The sequence below is a fragment of the Mytilus californianus genome, unplaced genomic scaffold, assembly GCF_021869535.1.
Source record: "Mytilus californianus isolate M0D057914Y unplaced genomic scaffold, xbMytCali1.0.p SCAF_2, whole genome shotgun sequence".
NCBI lineage: Eukaryota > Metazoa > Mollusca > Bivalvia > Mytilida > Mytilidae > Mytilus > Mytilus californianus.
Genome location: NW_026262668.1, coordinates 136,569,448 through 136,596,346, shown reverse-complemented (window position 1 = coordinate 136,596,346; position 26,899 = coordinate 136,569,448). Strand labels below are relative to the sequence as shown.

Sequence of the window (26,899 nt, the reverse complement as noted above, 5' to 3'; positions counted from 1 at the left end):
AGAATACTGTTGTATACAAATTGAATTCAATAAATTTAAATTAAACATCCAGAACAGAACTATTTATTGGTTGTATATATTGCTTATCAAGGATAAAAAGAATAATGCTTTATGTTAACTTATCGATGACAGATGTCACAACTGACGCAAATGTCAGCATAGGGCTGGAAGGAGTTTTTACCGGACGACCAGAATATGCCGTAATCGTTCCAACAATTTGGGCTTTACTCGTCATTCTCGGGGTGATTGGAAATGGTTTGGTAATATACACACTGAGTAAAAATGGAGAAACAACAGCCACAAATTGCTACATTGTTAACCTAGCTATCGCTGATCTAACATTTCTTGTAGTTGTAATCCCTTTCACTGCTTCATTTTACGCAACACCAGTCTGGATTTTTGGAGATTTCATGTGCAAATTGGCAATGTATATGATCTACGTAAGTATTATTTTGTTATAAAACTTGTTATATACATGAGAATATCATTAAAAAGAAGGAATGATCAGGCCCCTGTTTTGTTCCCTTCAATTTTAAAATTAAAAAGTATTATATATCTATCAAATGACTTACTACAGATGTTCATAAAACATTAGTCTGTAGGAAATCAGTATTTTTAGGTTTGAATTTTGTCTTACATATTTGCATTTGGACATCAAACTTCTTGCATTCAGTGCACAAATGTAATCACTGCAAACATAGCCTCATTCAGAAGTTTCAATTTTGCAATTTCAGGGGCAAAATAATGGCTATTATCAAACCTCCACCTTTGAGAAAGCATGCAAATTTGTAATTAAATAATAATTAAGTAAGACGGGGTCATGAAATACCTAACTTAAATCAAATTTATTGGCCTTTTAGATTTTCAATGCTAATATTACTTTGTTTATATATTCTGTATCTTACGTTCGGAGTAAAGACTGAATTGTTCCAATAGTATATCATTTAAGTTTAGCCTGGGTCTTTTGACCACTCAACAGGTACTCTTTATCGTTTTACTAAAATACTCTACGATTCAATTTAAGGCTGTAAAGTTAACTTTCCACTTTAGCAGCTTATAGCCGCCGAATTATTTCTCGAACTGATGTTTTCCATTAAGTGGCATAACATGCTCGAACGACTTATCGCGACACGACTGATTGAACTAAAGATATATATATATATATATATATATATATAGATAAATAAAGGTAACAGTAGTATACCGCTATTCGAAATTCATAAATCGATTGAGAAAAAAACAAATCCGGGTTACAAACTAAAACTGAGGGAAACACATCAAATATAAGAGGAGAACAACGACACAACAGAAACACAACACTAAAATGCAACACACACAGAAACGAACTATAATATAACAATGGCCATTTTCCTGACTTGGTACAGAAAATTTTAAGAAAAAAATGGTGGGTTGAACCTGGTTTAACCAAACCTCCCGCTTTTATGGCAATGTTAAATATAACATTAAAATGACAAGATTACATGACAGGACTACAATACAAATAAATGGGAGAACATACAGGACAGAGACACACACAAATAATAGCGACCAAAAGGTACCAGGCTTATAATTTAATACGCCAGACGCGCGTAAATTTATAAAAATGACTATATAATAGATATAAATGTTAACACCGAAGTGGTGACTAACTATAGAATAAAAACGAATACGTAAAACAACCTGAATCAGCACATAAAAAAAGGCACAGCCGAACAACGTATTATATGTAAGCCGAAGAGATCGACGCACAATGTGACGTCACATATAAATTTCTATAAATTTCCAAAAAATAGGATAGAGTTCAAGATTAGGTTTGTAATACTGATATAACATGTATCAATAACAATGAAAATTACAATACTTATTAATATACAATTGTGGTAGTAATTAGATAATTAATTGTATTATCAAGCTATGTCGGTATTTCTTCTAAATCAAACTGTAAACCAAATACATCGTATAAATTTAGTTGACCCAAACTAAAATCTTATAAATGAACTGGGTGATTAATTATCTTTACCGTAACACAGGAATAGAACAGTAAAAAATAATAAGATTTAAAACTACAAACGATAAGACATTTGACAAAATCCGATGAGAATAACAAATATAATATCAAAACTAAATACATAGATTTTGGATAGAAAAATACCGTGACACGTCTTATAGCAATGCGAATTCACACTCAGCAAAACAGACACAAAACATGTGTGTATCTTATGTATTCAATGTTTTTATGCATATTCGGAACTATCCAATACTGATATTTACGCCCACACGGCGAAAGCACATAATATTAATGTATGGAGTCATTTCGTACCTTTTAAGTGTATATTTTAGGCAAAGTTGACATTAGATGAATATGGCATAAGATGAATATGGCCCTATTCTATTGAGGACCTTTTTGGTCATATAACTCCTAACATTTCAGCGTATTAACGCATCCTTGGCTTTTAAATGTTCAGTGTTAAGCGTTCCTGGTGAACGTAAATCCAGAACAACGCTTTGGATGCACGAAATATTTCAAGTGTGTATCTAAATTAGTGTTTAGTATTAACAAAGCTGATCTGCTTAACTTCATTTGTCTGTAGCGTCCTCAGTATATATTTTCTAGATGTACTTGATTTTATGGCAGTGTTCATGCATTCAAATGAAACTCGTGACCCCTGAATATGTTCCTGCAAGGGTTGTAAACGTAGAGAACATTTCACGAGGCACACGAATTTAATGTCCCCTTTCTGACCGGACGTTGCTGCGTATTTAGTTAGCACTCCATGCTTACTAAGCCATGTTGGCGTTATGGGCCCGCAGATGTTTTTCAAATATGAATATTATTGTGCAATTACATGTATTTTTTAAGACAAAAACAACCTTCAAATGGATTTATACGAAAAAGTGTGTCATGTGGGTTATTTTCTGTTTAATAGTCTGTATGTTAATGTTCATATCAGACAAAGGTCCTGAAATTATTGCAATATTTGTTTTGCACACTTTTTTTTCTCGAAAGAACGTTGTGATGCAATTTTACTAAAACAGTATGCAACAAAGCACTATTTTAAAAAAATATTTTGATAGATAAACGTCAATGATTTCAGAAAAGGTATCACTTAAAAGGATGGGACTTCTATTTGTCTCATGCATAGCTCTAATTCCCTGTCGGGATTTGGCTATACTTTTGGTCTAGATTTCTTCAACTCTTAAAAGTTTGTACGAGCTTTTGGATTTTTATACATTTTGGTCCGAGCATCACTGAGAACTCATTAATTGTTGAAATGCGCATCTGGTGATGTACAATTGGTACCTGTAATGTTTTTGCCATTATAGACTAGATTATAACATTTTGCCACTATAGACCAGATTATAACATTTTGCCATTATAGACCAGATTATAACATTTTGCCACTATAGACCAGATTATAACATTTTGCCACTATAGACCAGATTATAACATTTTGCCACTATAGACTAGATTATAACATTTTGCCACTATAGACTAGATTATAACATTTTGCCACTATAGACCAGATTATAACATTTTCGGCATTTGTGTGGAATATTTTATAGCAAATAAGTGCATTAACATAAAACAAATTATATTTCTCTTTTAAAACAACAATGTATTAAAAGTCAAATCTATGAAAGATTCTGATTCCAAACATACTGCTGGACAGGAGAGGGGATGGCCATATCTATATGTCATAGTCAACTTTTGGGTCAAGATAACATTAGATTTTAATAATTGATTGACGTCAAGAAATGACGTGTGAAGGACAAACAAACATGATGCAAATGTAACAAATTGTTCCAAATACGTAGTAGTTATAATTCCAATCGATACCATGTCCTCTGTTGTCACTAGTACCCAGTTTGGAATCTGTTCATTATTTTTTCACAGCTGTCCGTCAAATTGCCGCCAGGTCTTAGTCTAATTTATTTTGTTATGAGTGGATATCGATTTTCGTTAATCATTGCCCATTGTAAAAAAAAACATTGATCTAGGAAAGGTGATTTCTGATTAATTTCAATTGCCAGCTAAACCCGGTATGTTACATGATGAGGTTACAACAATGTTAAAGGGGCATCAGCTGCGATTTAAACAAAAAATTAAATTTATTTTGGTGTCAAATATTTATTAAAGCGGAATATTCCCTATGTGCAGTTTGTTTGGTTCTATTTGATCAAAATAAGATCAATAAAATCGCAAATTTATCATTGACTTGCAAGTCAATAATTCAATCTCATTTGAACACGTATTCATGTAACCCTAACTTGATCTTTAGCTAGCTGAAGATTGGATATGCATGCCCTAAGCGTGTTCAGTTATTGGAAAAAAGAAAAGAATGTCAACATTGAAAATTGATACAATGGAGCCAACATAAAAAAAAAGATTGTTTTGACCGATTCGACTTACAAGAAATCATCCATATACAGATAAACCGATGATTTACATTTAAAAATAAATTATGACATGAAATCAAACAGACCTGGAAAAAATCGTAATTACACAACTCCGCGTGCTTCTCCGTCTATTTATATTTATATTTACATTTATGTTAATATGGGGTCAAATGACAATCGGCAGTCTTCGGAGGTAATCTCGAGAGTTAGTTAGATGGCGTCTTGTCTAAAATACGCAAAGAATGCTCATACATTATCACGAGTCCATGCATTGTTAATTGTTTCTTTTGGACTATTTCTAATTTGGATTTATGTTTCAGCATGTTATGTATCAACTATGAAAACTTAAGTCAAATCGGTGATACATAAAGTATGGAGAAAAAATAAAGAATAAAAATGACACTTTGTAAACGAAGGACTGCTTTAAAGTTACTTCGGTATTTTTGTTAATATATTTTTTTGGATTGAAGCCTCCATCAGAAACGGTAAATATCAAACCCCTGAAAGCAATTGATGCAATCTCACTTGAAGATCAATGTTGACTGAGGGAGTTGGATCCTTAGTTTTTGTATAATTTCTTATTATTAAAGATTTGTGAATTAATGCGTTGTTCGGTCACTCGTAGAATATTTTTCTACATTTGTATTCTTCGATTAGTTATTCTATAACTAATAATGCATGGTATCAACAACTTCAGTGGCGAAGCAAACATGTTTATTTTTAGCTTATTATACCCGATGTGACTAACATGCCATGAGCATTGGTAGCGATTTAGTTTTAGATACTAAAAATAACATTATCTATTTGGTGTGTCCACAGTGCTAAGATTTGAAAACAAATGTGCAAGAATAAAAAAAGGAACTCCCATGACAAAATGTTTAAACCTCTCATGATAATATGTTTAAACCGCTCACGACAAAGTGTTTAAACCGCATATAAAAACACCTTTAAACCGTTCATGAAAACACAGCCAAAGCTCTCATGTTTGAAAGAAAGAATGTATTATTCGTAGTGGAGAGAATGACCCAAACAAAGTAAACATATAAACTCCCCCAAATCCAAAAAAAAACGTTGAAGTTGTTTTCTTTTTATACACATTGGAGAATATTAAAGATCAATGAAATGAATCTACATCTATTATGCCGTCCTGGAAATACATAAACTATTTTGACTCTAATGTTTGGGTATATAAATAATATGATATTACTACGTGGTTATTTCTGTATTGGCCTTGTTATTGGTCCGAGACTTGCTGTATTGGCCTAACTTGTCTTTTCCTATACATTGTTTGGAAAACCAGATATTTGTTTTTGGTTCCACTAATGGCCTTAAGTAAAATCTAGAATCTTGGTCTACCGTAGGCCTATGACGCCTGTACTCTTTATAAATATGTACTGGACATTTTTCTCCTGCATGTAGTTCTTAAAACACTTTGGACTGAACAGGTCTGTAATCTCAAACTTTTTCCCCTCTCTTTGTTTTAGTGCTACGTTCTAAAATAAAATAAAAATGTTAGTTTATTTGCAATAGGTTTTATGGACAAAAGAACTAATATTGACCTCGGTCAATATTGGTTCTTTGGTCTACAAAACATTATTTAGCTTGTCTTTTCTTCAAGTTGATACGATTTTGGTTCTTTAAAAACATCTGATATTGGGTCAAGATTGTAGTATTGGAACATTAAAGCTGGTACATATCCATACTAGTGCATGCAAGCAATTACTGATAACTGAGTCAGATAAAGTTTGTCAGCATTTTCGGTAATGTGTCTAACAGCAGAATATATTTTTAATAAGAACTTCATTTAGCAAACAAAAATATCACCAAAAATGTCAGTAGCATATGATACATACCATTGAATTCTAAATATTCCTTTCCACTGGATGTTTTTTTAAGTAGGACATCTCCCCACAACATATCAATATGATCCTGTCTACCTCTCAGACCAAAATATGCACCATTATTCAGCCAAATTGCATTAAGTAGTGCTTCTGGATTTTCTAGATAAAAAAAGTAGATAACAACTTCAATCATTGAACTATACATCATTATTTTATATCAATTTAAATGCACAATATGAATTAGTAAATAATAAGTAGTGCCTTGTAAATTTTCATTTTATTTGTTTTTGTTACAACAGCAACATTAAACTGTATTTTTTTACATGTTATTTGTGAAGTATTTTCTACAACTTACCTTTATACATGCAATGTGCCTTTTGTCTCCCATATTAGGTTGAGATTATTTAGATGTTAGTAAACAACACCGACAGACGGACGTTTCAAACAAATGGAATAGCTTGTGCATTTTTGGGGAAAAGTGCGATAAATTTATGAAAAGAAGGTAATACATACGTGTACCAATAATTCCTTTCCCCCCTAAGGATGCCAATTTCTTCTCTTGTCAAGGACTCAGCTTTATTTGGTTTATTGCCTTTTCCCATGGATTTCAGTGATTTCTTTTTTGTCTCCAGTACTCGTCTTGAGTGGGCAAACTCTGGATCTTTTTTATACTAAAATATAAGTGTTATAAAACACATTAAATGTAAATTTCAAAATTCAGATTTAATTAAGGCATATCAAAAATCCTTTTGTACGTGTTTCCACTAAAAACATTGTTTTAAAACTTTTTTCATACATATTTTGTAATTTGTTCAACCATTTTTATTAAATACACTTTTACAGAAGCCTAAAATGAAAAAATAGGGGGAGGGGGTGTATTCTGGCTGCATTATTAAACTTCATAAAAAAACGTAGTAGCTCAGGATCAGCAGCTACTTTTGATATATAAGATTTAAATAAATCAATAAATGTACCTTATAGTAAGTTTCATATCCCTGAAGTATCTATACAAGCTTTTATGAATCCCATATAGACTGTCTGGTTCATATTCTGACAAGTCTCTCTTCCTGACTCCCAAAAAGAATCTTGCTAACAGACTGTCCAGTTCATTAGGGGGAATTTCTGTTGGATCCCTTATTTCACCAACTGATATGAAGAAATCTTTCACAATTTTCCCATCGCTTTTGGTCTTGGATCCGATGTTTTTGTTCTTATTGATGTCCAGAAATTGATCAGTCTCTTCATAGGTGTATATTTTGAATCTACCTACACTTTCCTCATCATTTTCTTTGTTATCATCGTCATGATCATCATCCCGTAATAATTGGGCAGTCCTGTTAGTCTGTGGCATGGTTGGTTGTTCAACTTCAACTTCAAGTTCCTCATAACGTACAGAGTTTGCGACGCCTGTCACATTGTGTCTAATTGCCTCCGCCTCAAGTTCGGCAAATGTTGCATAGCGGAAGATATCTTCCACCAATGCGTCCATCATTTCCTCCTTGTTTGTTATTTTTTTGCGTTTAGGCATTTTTTTTTTTTTGTGTGTAGAATGAAAGACAGTGTCTTGCAGACGACAGTTTACATATCTTTGCCTTCATCGTGAATTTCAAACTAAAAACTAGGGAAGTTCCAAAATCCTGTATTGGCCGGATCGGAACTCGGCCAATACAGAAAAAACATCTATATTAGCCGAGTTATTCTGTATTGACCGAGTTGACACTTTTGTATTGCATAGGCAGTTTTCATCATATTAAGTCCAATAAGAGAGTAGTTAATTAATAAAGTTTTGTAATCAGTCACGTCTTATGAACATGGTAAACATTTCCGATCAATTGCTATTTTCACTTCATCTTTATCAGACGTTTATGGAAGTTAAAAAATTATATTATATACCTGAATTCATAAGTGTTCTGTATGGTTCAAAACATTACTGTTTTGAAAATCATTTAGAAATAAGAAAAGAAAACGTTTATTTTAATTTGTATGGAACTTATCCCCCGTGGCGTAATGCACATTTCAAACTGATCAAGCAAATCACAAATCGCTGTTATACTGATAAATATCCAACACATTTAATATCACAAATAATTAAAAGGCTTCATTAACATATTTTACCGGATTAATTAGTACAAAAGATGTTTTTTTGTTGTTAACCTCTATTTACAATTTAATTCGGTTATTTTGAGTTTAATAAGGTTGTGGTATATATGTGTGACAAAAAAGAATGAAACCCCTTTCTTCCGTTGTTCAGATATCACAAAGAACACGCCACGTCATTGTGTTTCAAGGTTTTGGCTTTGCTAAAAGTAAAGCTGCCGTAGTATGTGTTTACATATTGATAAAATAAGATATGTGATAGGCGTTGTTGTGAACGTTAAATTATGCGAGGAGATCTCTGTGTCAACGTAACGTCGCTTCCGGAAAATTTGACAGTTGCCGATTTAGCGTTACGAAATTCCGCCAACATGTGGTATGCGCATAACGTCTTTGTTTTTCATACCTGTATTCCTACGTTTCATTAGTAACTGCTATTTACCTGTTTTATATTGCTAAATCGGTGTCAAGATGGATGAAATCGTGCTTGTTTTCTATATTATCCTATATTTATGTACGTATTATTGACAGTGATAAACATTATAAACCTTGAACGTTAGCGACCTATTTTATTACGCGCAATCTTAAGTGTGGTTGGGGGTATAAAAGGGTGATTTTGAACTGTCAAAAAGAATTCGAACTGAACATCAGAGAATACAGGTAAATATTTTGACATAGAAACACATATACAGAAAACCGTTAAAACATATTTATTCTGCTTATATTTATTGTATTAATTTTAAGATTATATAATTTCTATTTCCTGAAGATAATTTAGTCATTCTTTTGTTAAAATATTGGCAAAGGTATTTTGCATAGAATGAATATCTAAAAACTATAATTGTTGAGAACAATCTTTACAAGAGTTAATGACGCAGCAGCTATCTCAACAAAATAGTATCCAATAGCAAGCGTCATTGAACCCTGTCCAGTATTCGAAATCCCGCCTCAATGAACCATCTTCTACAGCGAAACCAAGTGAAAATAACATGATATCACGCGTATTTGAAAGAAAAGATCTACACCGTTTTACCTGAACAGATATGCTGAGTTGTTTATTTTTAATTCAAGTCACGTTATGTTCGTTTCATATCATTAACAAACTTTAAAAACTGGAACAAAATCATTGAAACTTATTGATAAATGATTAAAAATAGACGTTTTAATAATCTTAGAAAGGTACTGCGAAACAGTCTTTTTTGAAATAATAAAGACCTATCAAGTACAAAGAACACAGTTGTTTTGTTTTAATGACATTGTCGTAATAACAAGAGATTATTCTAAAAACATCTTTGTACAATAGAAGCTGCACTGTAGGTGATGTTAAGAAATACATTGTTTAAGCACAGTTAAGATTGACATCTTTGTCGATAAAACAATGTCTACTTAAATTTTCTGAAATTCCATGCTGTTTAAATAGGAACCTGACCTTGTTTTATTTTCAAAATGCGATCAACTCTTATAAATTTCATTTTATTCATCATCATCATTGTCGTTAAAACACAAACACATACAGGCGCTTCAAAATTATCATCAATTGAAAATGACTCTTTATAAATAAAGGCAACAGTAGTATACCGCTGTTCGAAACTCATAAATCGATAGAGATAAAAACAAATTCGGGTTACAAACTAAAACTGAGGGAAGCGCATCAAATATAAGAGGAGAACAACGACACAACAAAAACACAATATTAAAATGTAACACACACAGAAACTAACTATAATATAACAATGGCAAAAAACAGCTCATTATTTTTTTGATTTACCTCAATCAGGACCACTCAAATGAAAGCCAAGGATATATTAAAAAGATTAAACTATTTTTCAATAGAAACTAACTAGATATACAATCATCTTTGTTTTATGGGTGGCATTTTTTTTTTGGATTTTTGGTGTCTGACGAACAATTTCTTGCAAAATGATTGTTATAGTCAAATAGCATCGACAAAACGTCACAGAGCTTAGTTGGATGGACGCATTGATAATGGTAATAAAATGTATAAGACAAATTGGTGGCATACAAATAAACATATGCATAACAATTCTCTGAGTAGATGATATATCCAAAAACTATTGAAAATATCATTTGATAGTAAAATAAAAACAATTACCATCGTAATCTATACAATATGAGGCAGTTTTATAATATGAAAAACAAATAATTAGATGATTTCTAGTACGTTGATAATCTAGTGTAAATTCAGTTTGGTCTGACAAGCTATAATGTGTGTTCGTCCATTTATGAAAAAGAGAGGCTAAAATTACCAATGGAACATTCAAACTCATAAGTTAAAACAGTTGACAATGGCATGGCAAAAAACGACAAACGACAAAATACAACATATATTAACAGTATAATACTAATATTATCTGGTTAATCAATAAGAGAATATTTTCTCCATCCTAGTTTTTGTCTACATTATATGACAGTTATGCTGCTTTGGTCATTTGTCAACTTCAAACAATTACACGACATAAATGAATTTACTAGTAATTAATTAGAAATGAATTCAATATATGTTGTTCCTGGTGAAATGTTTATTTAACCGAGCTGAATGGAAAGCAAAACCGATTACGGGTTATGATGAATGATATGTAAATGAACGGGGTGGTATGAAAAGTTAGCGTCTCATACAGTTCTTATACCATATCTCTGAAAGTGAAACAAATGGTTATGTATCAATGAAGTTCTGCATCTCTATCATTTAAATTCTCTGAGTATTTGCATGGTGTAATGAAAAAAGGGAGAAAATACCAAAGGGAAATAAAACAAAAATAGTCGAAGAACAGAAAACAAAACACCCTATAAATAGTATTTAGTTATAAGTAATTTGTAGCATTCTGGGATGCCATGAATGAGGAAATGGGATTACAACAAGTGTAACATATATGATAATCTGTTAACAGATTAGTACCTACAGTTGGATCATTATAGGGTCTCAAAACCCTCGAAAAAGATAATTCAACTTTATTAGTACCCTTGCACAATAACTTTCATAATGCATACAAACGGTATTGTACCTCTAACATGAAAAAGTAGAAATTGAGAACTCATTTTTCTCACAAATGTAATTGAAATCTTAATGTATTTCTGTTATGACAAACAGGACTACAAATTTAAGTTGTAGTTTTATCCTTATTAAGGCTTACAACTGTCTTCTTCAGAAATACCTGTGTGATTCCGGGTATTAAAATTGATGTGTATAAAAAAAAGAAGATGTGGTATGATTTCCAATGAGGAAACGTTCCATCAGAAACAAAATGACATAAAAGTAAGCAACTATAGGTCACCGTACGACCTTCAACAATGCGCAAAATCTATAACGTATGTGCAGTGATTCTGGAGGCACAAATTGTGTTACTTCCTCTAGAAAAAAATAATTGTTTTGATGTACTTCCAAGTCTAAATCTTTTAGTTCTCTGCAAATCGTCATAAGGCTAAAATTATTTCCTTGGTAAAGGGTTGCTGCTTACTATAAAGTCAAAGAGAGGCAAAATATAATATAGGGATATACAAACTCATCTTGCTGCAAACTAAATAATTCTTCAACAAAAATATATTTTATACCAAATGGATATGACAGCAAGCACTCAACACTAAATATATCAACCAATCCACTAATGGCAGACAGTATATCAGAAGCATCAATACCATCAACATCAGGATCAAGCATTAACTCACCATTATTTAACACAACATCTTTCAGCACAGATATACCGATCATGACATCATCACCAAAACCAACTAAAACCAAGGCAGCCATTTAAAAGCAGTTGAGAATATTAAACATCAATTTTCAAAGTCTCAGAAAAAGGGTAAACTACTTGAAGCAATTATCGAGTCAACTGAGCCAGACGTAATAATAAACACGGAAACATGGCTTGATCCAAACATCAAATCAAGTGAGATCATACCAGACTACTTCCACTTTGACACGGAACGCCGAGATCGCCCAAAAGACCCCCACGATGATAGCAGCTAAACAAACATTACAGCTGGGTAACATCATAAAAAGCACAGACATAGAACTACTGACTGGCACTATTAACTAGAAAATACTTATAGGTGCATTTTATCGACCACCTGATAAAACAGACGACACCTACCTGAATAAAATGAAAGACGAAATAAATAACATCAGATCAAAACATCAAAAAGATATATTCCTTATTGGTGGTGATTTCAACTTACCAGATATTAACTGGGCAGAACAAACTATAGACCATCGACAGTATCCTACCAGAACCAACAAGGCTTTCTAAGAACTTGTAGCTGACAACGGGCTAGAACAAATTGTGGACTTTCCAACACGCAAAGAGAACACCTTAGATTTATTGCTTACCTCTCACCTATCATTTAAATTGAGATGCAAACCTTTACCATCAATAGGAAACAGCGACCATGAAATCGTCCTCCTAGATATGGCTTGTAAACCACTTAAACCTAAACTAGTCAGAAGAAAAAACCTGGGACAAACACATAGACAATACAGTAGGCAAAGGTAATAGAACGTTGGCATTTATACGTAGAAATCTCAAAGGCTGTACAAAACCTGTAAAGGCAAGTGCAAATGTATCCATGGTAAGACCTGCAGTGGAATATGCATGCATAGTATGGGACCTAACAACCCAAAATAGAATGAAGGTAATTGAACAGGAACAGAAAAGAGCAGCACGATTTGTGAATAACAACTACACAGATCGAACACCTGGCTGTTTCACAAATATGGTCAACAATCTAAAATGGGAAATCTTAGAAGAACGGAGGAAACCAAACAGACTATGCATGCTATTCAAGATCCAGCATGATCTTACAGACACAGACCGTCACCAATATTTAACCCCAAATGATAACCGGACCAGAGGTAAAAACCGCTTCTACCAAGAAAGAACAAGTACAGACGCCTACGGCCAATCTTTCTTCCCGAGGAACATCAGGGATCGGAACAACTTACCAACATCAGTTTCATCGGCCAACACCGTTGAGGGATTCAGAGCTGCCCTTAAGGCATGCTCTGAAAGGAAGTAGGAAACACCAGTTGTACATAATTTTAATTGTATAATATTGCGAACGTTTTACATGTAATTTGTAAATAGCCAAGAGAGAACTTTCTGTGTTGCCCGACACTGCGTAAAGTTTTCGCGCGGAACCAATAACATTCAGTTTTGAATCCGGTTCCTTACCTGGAAGAAGAAGAAGAAGAAACTCATAAATCGAAAACAAAACTGAGCAACACGAACCAATGGTTCATATTTGTAAAGAAGAAAAACAACGGGCAGAAAATACCAAGGGGACATTCGAAACTCATAATTGAGAAAAACTGACAACGCCATAGCAGAACACGACCTCACTGTCAACTTCTAGTTCTCAGCAGTAATATACCTTCTGCTCAATCTATGGCGTATACTTATATCAATAAATATGCGACGCTCGTGCATGTTTACACTATTCAGACTTCATTAACAGAAATATGTACCTGCCACAAAAACTTCTCAAACAGAGTAACGAAGGAAAACCACTGACATCGACACTACACAATTATAACGGTCATCATCACCGATACGATGTATCTATGTCTCAACTAGATAGCGACATGTTTTTGCGATCTTTACATATCAAAGATCTGCAAAGTAACCGATTGTGTCCTATTCCCAATTGTATGATATTTTGAATGAGTGAAGATTCGAATGGAGGATGATAAATGCATAGTAGGAGACGCACACAGTCTTGCTCCTCTGGGGGATACATGCGATTCCCACAATTTTTTATTTTACCTTGATATGTCTCTAATTTACGCACATTTGACTGATATTTTCTCTTGTTTTATGTTCTTGAACCGAATACATTCTTACACAGTGAAGCTTGATGTGTGTCTATAAAAGATTATAAATAGGGTTTATCAAAAACCATTGGTCGAGGAAAAACTGACAACAACATGGCAAAAACAAGAATATATAACCATCAATCTACAAAATCACTACACAAAAGATTGAGAGTTAGCAGCACATTCCTAAACAGTCGGTGCTGAACGAATGTACCCTAGAAGGACCAGAAGATCCTGCTCAACTCATGAGATGAAATATAACAGGAGCCGGTGTTGACCGCAGGCACTACAAAAGGACCAGTAGTTTCTGCTCAACTCATAAGATGAACGTTATAACAGGAGTCGAAGTTGAACGCAGGTACTATGCAAGGACTAGTAGTTCCTGCTCACCTCATGAGATGAAAGTTATAATGAAATTAAAGGTTGAATAAATGCAAATACTGTGGTTCTTTCTTGCACCTTTATTTTACGACAAAAAAAACACTGTAAACTGTTTATCTAATTACTGATGTAAAATCTGGAAAATATATTCAAAGAAGATCTTTCCAAACATCTATTTTCAAATAGGTTCTGATATATTTTCTCTCAGTCTTCAATTTTAAACAGTTAAGTTTTCGTCTACTCAAGTCTTGCTTACGTTTTCCAACGGGAACTTTTAATAAAAGTATCATGAGCCATTGTAAATGCAATGATCGTCTCAGTATTTGCGCAAGACTTATGATATGTATGTTTCTGAATAACATTTTCTTTGACGTTAAACCTAAGAGGGAGATTTGTCTAGAAACACGTGTATTGCTAACGAATGCAATATTATTTTTTTTCTATTTGCCATAGCAACTTGATTGCAAACGTGTAATCTTTGTCGTATATTCGATTTATTAACATTTCTTTCCGAGCTTATTTGTTCCAGCTCCATATAATAAGACGTATAATAGCACAACTCAGTATACTTTGAAGAATGTAATAATATTATATGATAAATCAGTTATTATTATTAGTATCATTAATGTCATTATCATATCTACCATGACCAGAACGTTTAGCTGTGAATTTTTCACTTATATCATTCCGCTGAGAACCGGCTAGACATTGAAGAGTTTAATTTGAAAAGGAGATTTTTTTTTGTCCTTAGAACTCCCACTGATAAAAGACCACGCGAGTGAGCAATAAAACTAGAAAACTGCTAGTTTGACTGTCTCTGATTGTTCGAATAGTTATAATAGATATTAGTTTCCTATAATATCAGTACTAAAATTACAAGCATACGTTTTGCGACTATTATTGAATTGCACCCAAGTGAATATATTGCAGATAACTATTATTTAAACAAAATTAATAATAGTTTTGATAAATGAAGCTGCGATTTTACTTTGCCCATCAGGAATTACTTTTAAATGGGAACAGAAACTAAAAGCACTTTATCAAATTTATTTAACTGTCATGATTATAATAAACGATAGACCAGTAAAATTTGGATTTTGCTTTGATTATAGTAATTTGTTGTAATCGTATACATGTGCTTTTTATTCGTGTTCAAAGAAAGGAACTTGCAAGTTTTGCAATAAAATATGAAAATATGCAAACATATAAGCTATATTCAAAGTTGTGGGTATACATAACACTTAACACTAATTATTTTTCCCCATTATAGCTGTGTGTAATATCGAATAGTAAGCATTCTTCATAATGAATCTCTCATTTATTCTGTTTATTTCAGATAGAGTCTTAAGTGGTTTAAAATTTTTGTAGAGTGAAAAAAAAAGTAAAACTGCAAGTTGAACTCTAGTTTATTGATGGCTAACGAATTAAATGCAATGCTCATTTTAAATGTTATACATGCAAATACACTTGCATGGCCCGTTTCAGAATCTAAAAAAAAATCCAAAATGATATTTTTTGGGATCATATAACGACTTTAAGTTATGTATAACTATTTCGGTTACCCATTAATGAAATTTAGTTTACACAAATAATTATTGAAATAAATCTGTAACATTTTTGGAACAATTATAAAATACTTCCGATGTGATGATTATTGCATATATACCAAAGTTATTTTCGATTTATACCTATGTTATGTATGTGTCTATTTGAAGTCTCCTTTGTGACTTGGATTTCAAAAGTGTTAATCGCTGCTTTGGGTGTCTCTTTTCGTAAGTAATTTTTTTTTCTGACTGCATACATATACATAGTTTTCATGTACTCCTGTTTCATGTATAATTTAAAAACATAGATTACGTATTGTACTTTTTCTATGAATAAATGTGACACAAAATGCCATATTGGCGACGGTCCCCTAGGTCTTGGGGAAATTAAACCTTATTATAACAAATAACTTAACATTTATAAACAGTTAACATATCATTGATATTATGTTATCAATTATACTTATGTTATTTTTATTGTTGTGGTTTAAGTTTTATTTATTAAAAGTATGCTCGCCAATAACTTGCGAGACACTGAAGATTTCAAATTCGAAGGGAAATAATAATGGTTTACTCTAGAATACTAAATGGCATAAGTTCTGCAAAGGTGAATAGTGTTAGATTTATTGTACCTGTCTGTGCAAACTATTTTAATATATCGATTTCTATAGTATAGTTGCATAATGAAACAAATACCAGAAGCATTTGTATTTTTTTTTTGCTTTTCACAGATGGCTATCATTTGAAAAAAATAACATTCTGCTTTGATAATAATTGGAATTTGTGTTTCCCTTCAGAAATAGTAATTTGGTATAACAAATATGAAAAGCACTTATTCTAATTTTGACATGTGTTATCATTGGTGTTTATGCAAGGATACTCTGGTAATTTATAAAATATGCAAGCAAATTGTGCAATAAATGAAATTGTAACATTTAACCTAAACACTTCTCTCTTATTAGCAGTATGTTATATCATATTGAGCATGATATATTTGTGTCCTTTAAATAAATGAAAAGAAAACATTAAACAGTCAATAGTTTTTTTGCGTTAATGTCGTTTAGTGATGACTGAAAACATACTACTTATCCATGATCAATTAAATTGTGTCACTTGGTGAAAATGACTCTCAAATTATTTTAACATGTTAACTGCACAAATGAAAAAACCTGGAAAGAGTATCGATCCACCGAATAATTAGAAGGCGTTTGATCTATTTTGTGATTATGTTGACATTTACTAATGGTTTTTGGTGGTGTTCGTGTTTCGTTTTTAATGTAGTGTTTGTGGCTATGTTCGGCCTGTTGTCTTCGACTTTTTTTATTTTTTGAATGTCCCCTTGATATCTTTGATCTCTTGTTTTTTAAATGTCCCCTTGATATCTTCGATCTCTTTTTTTTTAATGTCCCCTTGATATCTTGGATCTCTTGTTTTTTGAATGTCCCCTTGATATCTTGGATCTCTTGTTTTTTTAATGTCCCCTTGATATCTTGGATCTCTTGTTTTTTGAATGTCCCCTTGATCTCTTGTTTTTTGAATGTCCCCTTAATATCTTCGATCTCTTCTTTTTTTATTGTCCCCTTGATATCTTCGATCTCTTGTTTTTTTGAATGACCCTTGATATCTTCGATCTCTTGTTTTTTTAATGTCCCCTTGATATCTTCGATCTCTTGCTTTTTGAATGTCCCCTTGACCTCTTTTTTTTTAATGTCCCCTTGATATCTTCGATCTATTGTTTTTTTAATGTCCCCTTGATATCTTCGATCTCTTGTTTTTTGAATGTCCCCTTGATATCTTCGATCTCTTGTTTTTTTTAATGTTCCCTTGATCTCTTGTTTTTTAATGTCCCCTTGATATCTTGGATCTCTTGTCTTTTTTTAATGTTCCCTTGATCTCTTGTTTTTTAATGTCCCCTTGATATCTTGGATCTCTTGTTTTTTTTAATGTCCCCTTGATATCTTCGATCTCTTGTTTTTTTAATGTCCCCTTGATATCTTCGATCTCTTGTTTTTTTTAATGTCCCCTTGATATCTTCGATCTCTTGTTTTTTGAATGTCCCCTTGATATCTTCGATCTCTTGTTTTTTTTAATGTCCCCTTGATATCTTCGATCTCTTGTTTTTTTAATGTCCCCTTGATATCTTCGATCTCTTGTTTTTTAAATGTCCCCTTGATATCTTGGATCTCTTGTTTTTTTAATGTCCCCTTGATCTCGTTTTTTGAATGTCCCCTTGATATCTTCGATCTCTTGTTTTTTTTAATGTCCCCTTGATATCTTAGATCTCTTGTTTTTGAATGTCCCCTTGATATCTTGGATCTCTTGTTTTTTTAATGTCCCCTTGATATCTTCGATCTCTTGTTTTTGAATGTCCCCTTGATATCTTGGATCTCTTGTTTTTTAATGTCCCCTTGATCTCTTGTTTTTTTAATGTCCCCTTGATATCTTCGATCTCTTGTTTTTTGAATGTCCCCTTGATATCTTGGATCTCTTGTTTTTTGAATGTCCCCTTGATATCTTGGATCTCTTGTTTTTTTAATGTCCCCTTGATATCTTGGATCTCTTGTTTTTTTAATGTCCCCTTGATCTCTTGTTTTTTGAATGTCCCCTTAATATCTTCGATCTCTTCTTTTTTTAATGTCCCCTTGATATCTTGGATCTCTTGGTTTTTTAATGTCCCCTTGATATCTTGGATCGCTTGTTTTTTTATTGTCCCCTTGATATCTTCGATCTCTTGTTTTTTTTTAATGACCCTTGATATCTTCGATCTCTTGTTTTTTTAATGTCCCCTTGATATCTTCGATCTCTTGCTTTTTGAATGTCCCCTTGACCTCTTTTTTTTTAATGTCCCGTTGATATCTTCGATCTATTGTTTTTTTAATGTCCCCTTGATATCTTCGATCTCTTGTTTTTTGAATGTCCTCTTGATATCTTCGATCTCTTGTTTTTTTTAATGTTCCCTTGATCTCTTGTTTTTTAATGTCCCCTTGATATCTTCGATCTCTTGTTTTTTTAATGTCCCCTTGATATCTTCGATCTCTTGTTTTTTTTAATGTCCCCTTGATATCTTCGATCTCTTGTTTTTTGAATGTCCCCTTGATATCTTCGATCTCTTGTTTTTTTTAATGTCCCCTTGATATCTTCGATCTCTTGTTTTTTTAATGTCCCCTTGATATCTTCGATCTCTTGTTTTTTAAATGTCCCCTTGATATCTTGGATCTCTTGTTTTTTTAATGTCCCCTTGATCTCGTTTTTTGAATGTCCCCTTGATATCTTCGATCTCTTGTTTTTTTTAATGTCCCCTTGATATCTTAGATCTCTTGTTTTTGAATGTCCCCTTGATATCTTGGATCTCTTGTTTTTTTAATGTCCCCTTGATATCTTCGATCTCTTGTTTTTGAATGTCCCCTTGATATCTTGGATCTCTTGTTTTTTAATGTCCCCTTGATCTCTTGTTTTTTTAATGTCCCCTTGATATCTTCGATCTCTTGTTTTTTGAATGTCCCCTTGATATCTTGGATCTCTTGTTTTTTGAATGTCCCCTTGATATCTTGGATCTCTTGTTTTTTTAATGTCCCCTTGATATCTTGGATCTCTTGTTTTTTTAATGTCCCCTTGATCTCTTGTTTTTTGAATGTCCCCTTAATATCTTCGATCTCTTCTTTTTTTAATGTCCCCTTGATATCTTGGATCTCTTGGTTTTTTAATGTCCCCTTGATATCTTGGATCGCTTGTTTTTTTATTGTCCCCTTGATATCTTCGATCTCTTGTTTTTTTTTAATGACCCTTGATATCTTCGATCTCTTGTTTTTTTAATGTCCCCTTGATATCTTCGATCTCTTGCTTTTTGAATGTCCCCTTGACCTCTTTTTTTTTAATGTCCCGTTGATATCTTCGATCTATTGTTTTTTTAATGTCCCCTTGATATCTTCGATCTCTTGTTTTTTGAATGTCCTCTTGATATCTTCGATCTCTTGTTTTTTTTAATGTTCCCTTGATCTCTTGTTTTTTAATGTCCCCTTGATATCTTGGATCTCTTGTTTTTTTTAATGTTCCCTTGATCTCTTGTTTTTTAATGTCCCCTTGATATCTTGGATCTCTTGTTTTTTTAATGTCCCCTTGATATCTTCGATCTCTTGTTTTTTTTTTATGTCCCCTTGATATCTTCGATCTCTTGTTTTTTTAATGTCCCCTTGATATCTTCGATCTCTTGTTTTTTTTAATGTCCCCTTGATATCTTCGATCTCTTGTTTTTTGAATGTCCCCTTGATATCTTCGATCTCTTGTTTTTTTTAATGTCCCCTTGATATCTTCGATCTCTTGTTTTTTTAATGTCCCCTTGATATCTTCGATCTCTTGTTTTTTAAATGTCCCCTTGATATCTTGGATCTCTTGTTTTTTTAATGTCCCCTTGATCTCGTTTTTTGAATGTCCCCTTGATATCTTCGATCTCTTGTTTTTTTAATGTCCCCTTGATATCTTCGATCTCTTGTTTTTGAATGTCCCCTTGATATCTTGGATCTCTTGTTTTTTTAATGTCCCCTTGATCTCTTGTTTTTTTAATGTCCCGTTGATATCTTCGATCTCTTGTTTTTTGAATGTCCCCTTGATATCTTGGATCTCTTGTTTTTTTAATGTCCCCTTGATATCTTCGATTTCTTGTTTTTTTAATGTCCCCTTGATATCTTGGATCCCTTGTTTTTTTAATGTCTTCTTGATCTCTTGTTTTTTGAATGTCCCCTTGATATCTTCGATCTCTTGTTTTTTTAATGTCCCCTTGATATCTTGGATCTCTTGTTTTTTTAATGTCCCCTTGATATCTTCGATCTCTTGTTTCTTTGAATGTCCCCTTGATATCTTCGATCTCTTGTTTTTTTAATGTCCCCTTGATATCTTTGATCTCTTGTTTTTTTAATGTCCCCTTGATATCTTGGATCTCTTGTTTTTTTAATGTCGCCTTGATATCTTCGATCTCTTGTTTTTTGAATGTCTCCTTGATATCTTCGATCTCTTGTTTTTGACTGTCCCCTTGATATCTTCGATCTCTTGTTTTTTTTAATGTCCCCTTGATATCTTTGATCTCTTGTTTTTTCCTAATCATCCAAATGTTTTTTGTATACATCTGTAATGATTCTTTTCTGGTTTCATTTGGTTATGAACTGCAAACAAATGAGGTTTTAGTGTTTTTATATATTTTTCGTACATACTCGTCATGTAAAGGTTGATTATGCCAAAAGAGTATTAATTCTGTAAACATTGAGTCATAAAAAATTTGAACACGAAGTGAACATTTGGTAAACAAAAATATACAAATTAGTACTTATGTCATAGTCTTCGCTTTGACCAACATTGGTTCAAAACCCAAGACCTCCCGCACTCGAGCCGAACACGATACCACGAGACCACCGAGGCTGTTATTAAACTTGGAAATTCGTAGCAACTAGAATATGATAATTAAGGCTCTTCTAGTTTCGACCTGTTTGCTAACAATTTTCGAAAGAAAGGATTCTTGATAAGGTGGAGACCAGCAGTTATACCCAGCAAGCCAGAATACAATATGAATAAAGAAAAAAAAATATGTTACCACAATTTTCCGAAATAATAAGTTTCCCTTGAGCTCCAACGATAAAAGAATATATGTTTGATGTAAATGAAGAACGCTCCTTCAAAATAATCGAAAAATAGCCACTACACATCTATCTAAATAGACAACAATCTTGTTTAGCTTTATATCTAATTCACTCTAGATTAGGATAACAGCTTGGTTTATGGAAGAACCAATGGCGAAACTGCTCATTATCTGTATAAAACTACATTTAATAGAGATGTGTTATTATTATATGACTGATTCATTGATGGCAATTAACCTTGATCGCAAAAAATGACCCTGGACATTATCTTTTAAAAATACTTTTAAGTAAAAAAATATCCATCTTCTTTTAATCCTTTTTTTAATTGTTTTGATGAATGTGTTTCTGCTTTTATCTAGTACACATAGTTGTTCACTTTTATCATAATTAAGAAAAAGTCATGGAAATCATTTGAATCGTTTATCAATAAAAATGTTAATAAGAAACTATATTACCACTTTTATGAGTATTGTAAATACATTATTATCTATTTGAAAGGAGATCCATATAATTCCTCTCTGTTGTTTCTTATAAGAGTTTATAATAAGAAAACGAACAAGGAATTCCTGTGTTTTCTGTATTTGACCGACAAACAATTACAATTTCATTCATGTAATTCCCATCTTGAGTACACACAGAATTATATGAAAAGGAAAAGCAAATTTCAGATAGCAGTAAAGGATTATAATCTGGAAATTCATGTGTTTCATTTAGATAAAAGTAATCTAGATTTTACTTTCACTCTTCAACTATATTAAGTTTTTGTTCTGAATAAAGAGTTCAGTAAATTTTCCATTTGAAGACCATCTTGTTACAAATGTGTTCACGATGTTCTAAAAAAGATGACGGAATAGTTCAGAGTTCATCTCGGTTTTTGATTGAGTTTGTGTTGCATAATCTTAAGTTCTCTTTGCAGGTTTTTGTCTTGACGTAGTATATGTATTAGCTAGACTTGTGGCGTTCATTGTCATTTGTTATCGGCTTACCAAACTCCTTTCGTTTGTGAGACATCGTGGTAACTCATTATCTACTGTGTCAACAATCTAAAAATATCAATCAAATAGGCTTTATAAAAATATTGTTGTCATTAGTAGATTAAAACTTTTTATCGTCTGCTTTATGTAGGTTTATAGCACAGTACATAATGTATAGGTGCATGCGAATGGAATATCTTGCAGAACAGCTAGCTTTGACAGTTATAAAAGATGCTAGCTATTTACCATGCAGGCACGTCAATATGTTTTCATTTTATGCGTTCATATATTGAACAACTCTAAGACATATATTCTTCATCAGATTACTAAGGGATATGCAGGGCTAACAATACAAATTACTTCCTAAATTTAGCGCAGCAATATTAGATCTGCAAATTACCTCTTACAAATTTGTGTCCTTCCCGCGGCGGTAATTGATTGATTAATCTTGTTCGCTTTTGATCGACCCTGTTCATATATTTTCTATCGAACTTATTTGCAAATTTTGCTGTCATTCTTTTAAAACAAATAATTCCTTATTATAATAATTAAAACTATTATTGTTTTACTTTTTTTTGTACTTTCATGCATTGTGTATTTTGTTATTGGTTCTTAGTATTGTCTTCATTGTATCATTACTATAATACGACTTGACCAGTTATCGTTAAAAAAATGAATTACAAAAATTAAATTGATATTTTTATGAGTACTTTTAATATAGAATTATTATGGTTGAAAGTGATGTCTAGATAATTCAATTCCGTCTTTTTTAAATGTTGCTAAAAACGAAAATAATTAAGGATTGGTGTTTCTATGACAGAAAACCAATTGTCATATTTTTAGGAAATTTCTAGAGGAACATTGAAAAATGTTTTTTTTGTTTTAGGAATCAATATATAGTTTTTAATATAAACTTACCTATATGATTTATTTTTTGAGGTTTGAAAGGTGCAGCATATGTAGATTTCAAAATGATTTCATACTTGTTAATTTTTTATGACTTTTAAGCTGTCTATGCCATGCGATTGTTTAAGTGCGAGTCATACGAACCTAAACTAAACGCATTAAAAAACTACGCGTACCATAAGCACAATTTTTTCTTACTTTTTAAAAAGCCCGAGGTTGTGGATGCTTTATCCTCTCTTTTCGACAAATATGTTGTTGGTCAAGCAAACATATGCTCAAATAATGTTTTAAAATTGGAACAACTGAATCAGGATACAATAATGTATCATTCGGGGTCCCACAAGGTTCCATATTAGGACCATTATTATTCTTAATCTATATAAATGATTTCCCGTTTACATTAAAACACACAGAGTCTGAATTATATGCTGATGACACAACTTTGCATATATCGTCTAAATCTATTTCAAACTTAAACTCTTTTTTAAATAAAGACTTTGAAAACGTAATTGAATGGTGTGCTGAAAACAATATGATAATAAATAACAAGAAGTCCAAATGTATGCTTATGGGATCTGAGAGAAAACTTGAGAATTGTAATGATGTCTTGTGTGTATTATCGCAAAATCAGACTTCGTTTGACAATGTGGAAGTAGAAAAACTTCTTGGTATCCATATAGATAAAAATCTATCATGGTCAATTCACATAGATAAAGTATGTGAGATTTTTTCAAGCAGATTATACCTGCTAAATAGATTAAAACGATACTTGCCTCGCAAAGGTCTTATCCTTTTTTGCAATAGTTATATATTACCAATAATTGATTATTGTTGCACCATATGGGGTTTTACCGCAAACTGCAACATTGAGCGGATTCATAATTTTGATTATCCATCAATATCAATGTTTAAAGAACTTAATTGGATGACCATTTTTACACGGATAAAATATTTTCAAGCCATTTTAATGTTCAAATGTATGAATGGACTAGCGCCAGATTATCTTACTAGTAAATTCACTGCGTGCAGTGATCTATATAGCTATTCTCTTAGGTCAACAACATCTGGACATCTTCATTTACCAAGGCCAAAGTCTGAATACTTCAAAAAGACTTTTCAATATTCTGGTCTAATTATTTGGAATAGTTTGCCAAATGTTATAAAGGATTAAAGTCAAATCGAAAGCTTTTAGGTGAAATGTGCTAATCTTTTTTTCACAAAACAAAATGAGTAGACAAACTTTTTTTTTTCTCTTAGGACATTCTTGCCATGCTAGTTCTACAGACTGTTTTCATGCTTGTGTATATAAATTTGTAATTGTGTACATCTCTATTGATTATTGTGTTATATGCATTGATTGTTATATGTATTAATTGTTCATTTTAATGTGTGAAGGCCTCGTGTGAGATTACCATTGTATGTTAAATGAGTTACCTTCGTTAAATAAAGAATTTGTTATTATTATTATTATTATTATTATTATGCAAAAATCATTATTTGGAATGTTTAACTAAACTTAAGAAATTGGAATGGACAACATATATTGAAAGCCTGCATATATACCCCTACATCATTCACGAAAGAGGAGATTTTAGAAATTCACAAATCTGTACCTCTCATTTGATATAAACGAGAAAAGGACAAGGAACATCTCCCGTCTTCATATTATACGGACTTTGTTTACAGGGGTGTGCTCATTTAAAAAAACTGCCCAACCACAGTTATGAGGAATAACGACTGAAACAGAATCTACATGAGTTCTACGGTTGCCATCACCAAATGATTGACAGATACGATGTGTCGGAGTCGCAACTCACTAGCTACAACATTTTGCAGGTTATATATCTTTAGATATCAGTATAGTCGTCTGAACTGTAATCTATTTGATTTTGTCCTATTCCCTATTCTATTGTGACATTTTGAAAGAGAGGCCGTACGGTTGCCTATACTTGCCTATATTTATTTCATTTGAAATCAGGTGGATAGCTGTTTTTATTCCCAATTGCGAAATTTTGACTGGGTGTGGATTTGCATGGCGGGTTAATAGAAATAAGAAGATGTGGTATGAGTGACAATTAGACAACTCTCCATCCAAGTCACAGTGTGTAAAAAGTAAACTATTATAGGTCAAAGTACGGCCTTCAACACGGAGCCTTGGCTCACACCGAACAGCAAGCTATAAAGGGCCCCAAAATGACTAGTGTAATCAATTCAAACAGCAAAACCTACGGTCTAATCTATATAAAAAAAACGAGAAACGAAAAACTCTTATGCACCACATCAACAAACGACAACCACTGAACAACAGGATCCTGACTTAGGACAGGTGCATACAAATGCAGCGGGTTTAAATGTTTTAACAGGCGCCAACCTTCACCCTTACCTGAAACAGTAGTGTAACATTACAACATAAAAAGACACACTTTAAAATATCAATTGAAATGGCTTAACTCGATCAAAAAGACATATAAAGAAAAACAAGTAAACATAAACTGAACGAATAGATTTGATCTGTGACACAATATAAATACAATATTAATAGAAAAGACGTAAAACAATGTCAGAAAGACTACTATAACCTGGAACAAAATGGCGTTAAATAAAATAAAGTACACAGGTAAATTTAAATATAATAATTTTGTTGTTAGGAGTACGGAAATATTTTTAACAAAATAAATAAATTTGTTGTTCACAGAACGAGTACAGAAGTGAAAATTTATCGTTATACTAAATACCTAAATACTTAAGGAAACATGCATAGCAAGAGACTACTATCATATCGACTCATCCTCCTTTGTCTTCTTATCCGATTTATCAAATTCGAACATCGGGAAAATACTAATGCCTTAATTTAGGTTATGACAAATCTGGTCTTGTGCAGAACCACACTGATTCCAACAACAAATTCATCAAAAATTAAGTTTTCAAAATAATGGACTTTTTGAAATACAACATATTTGTTGAGATTGACGGATTGATATTTCAACAGACAGTTGATTTACCAACGATGGGTGGTAAATGTCCATCCATACTGAGCAATTTGTTTGTATTTATATGAAGCAGCATTTATACAGAACCTTCTCAAAGACAGAGAGGAAAAGCATCTTTCAAGTTCCTCCATCTTATTTTCAGATATATTGATAATGTCATGTCGCTCAATAATCCACATTTCAGTGTATGATGTCATCTCTTGTAAGTGAGATTAAGGATACTTCATAAACTAGACGGTCCTTTTCATATCTTGATATTTTCTTTGATATGGATACACATAAAAAACTTCAAACTAGAATCTTTGACAATTGTGGTG

At 32.4% G+C, this 26,899-nt stretch overlaps 1 protein-coding gene across 1 annotated transcript in view; it reads left to right on the top strand.

Moving 5' to 3' along the window:
* The window catches only part of LOC127727834 (galanin receptor type 1-like), a 91,806-nt gene continuing 64,907 nt past the window's right edge, over positions 1-26,899 (top strand). The window contains exon 1 of the mRNA XM_052234949.1: positions 1-440. Within this exon, the coding sequence (XP_052090909.1) occupies positions 105-440 (336 nt within the window). The 5' untranslated portion in view covers positions 1-104. The remainder of the gene's footprint in view (positions 441-26,899) is intronic.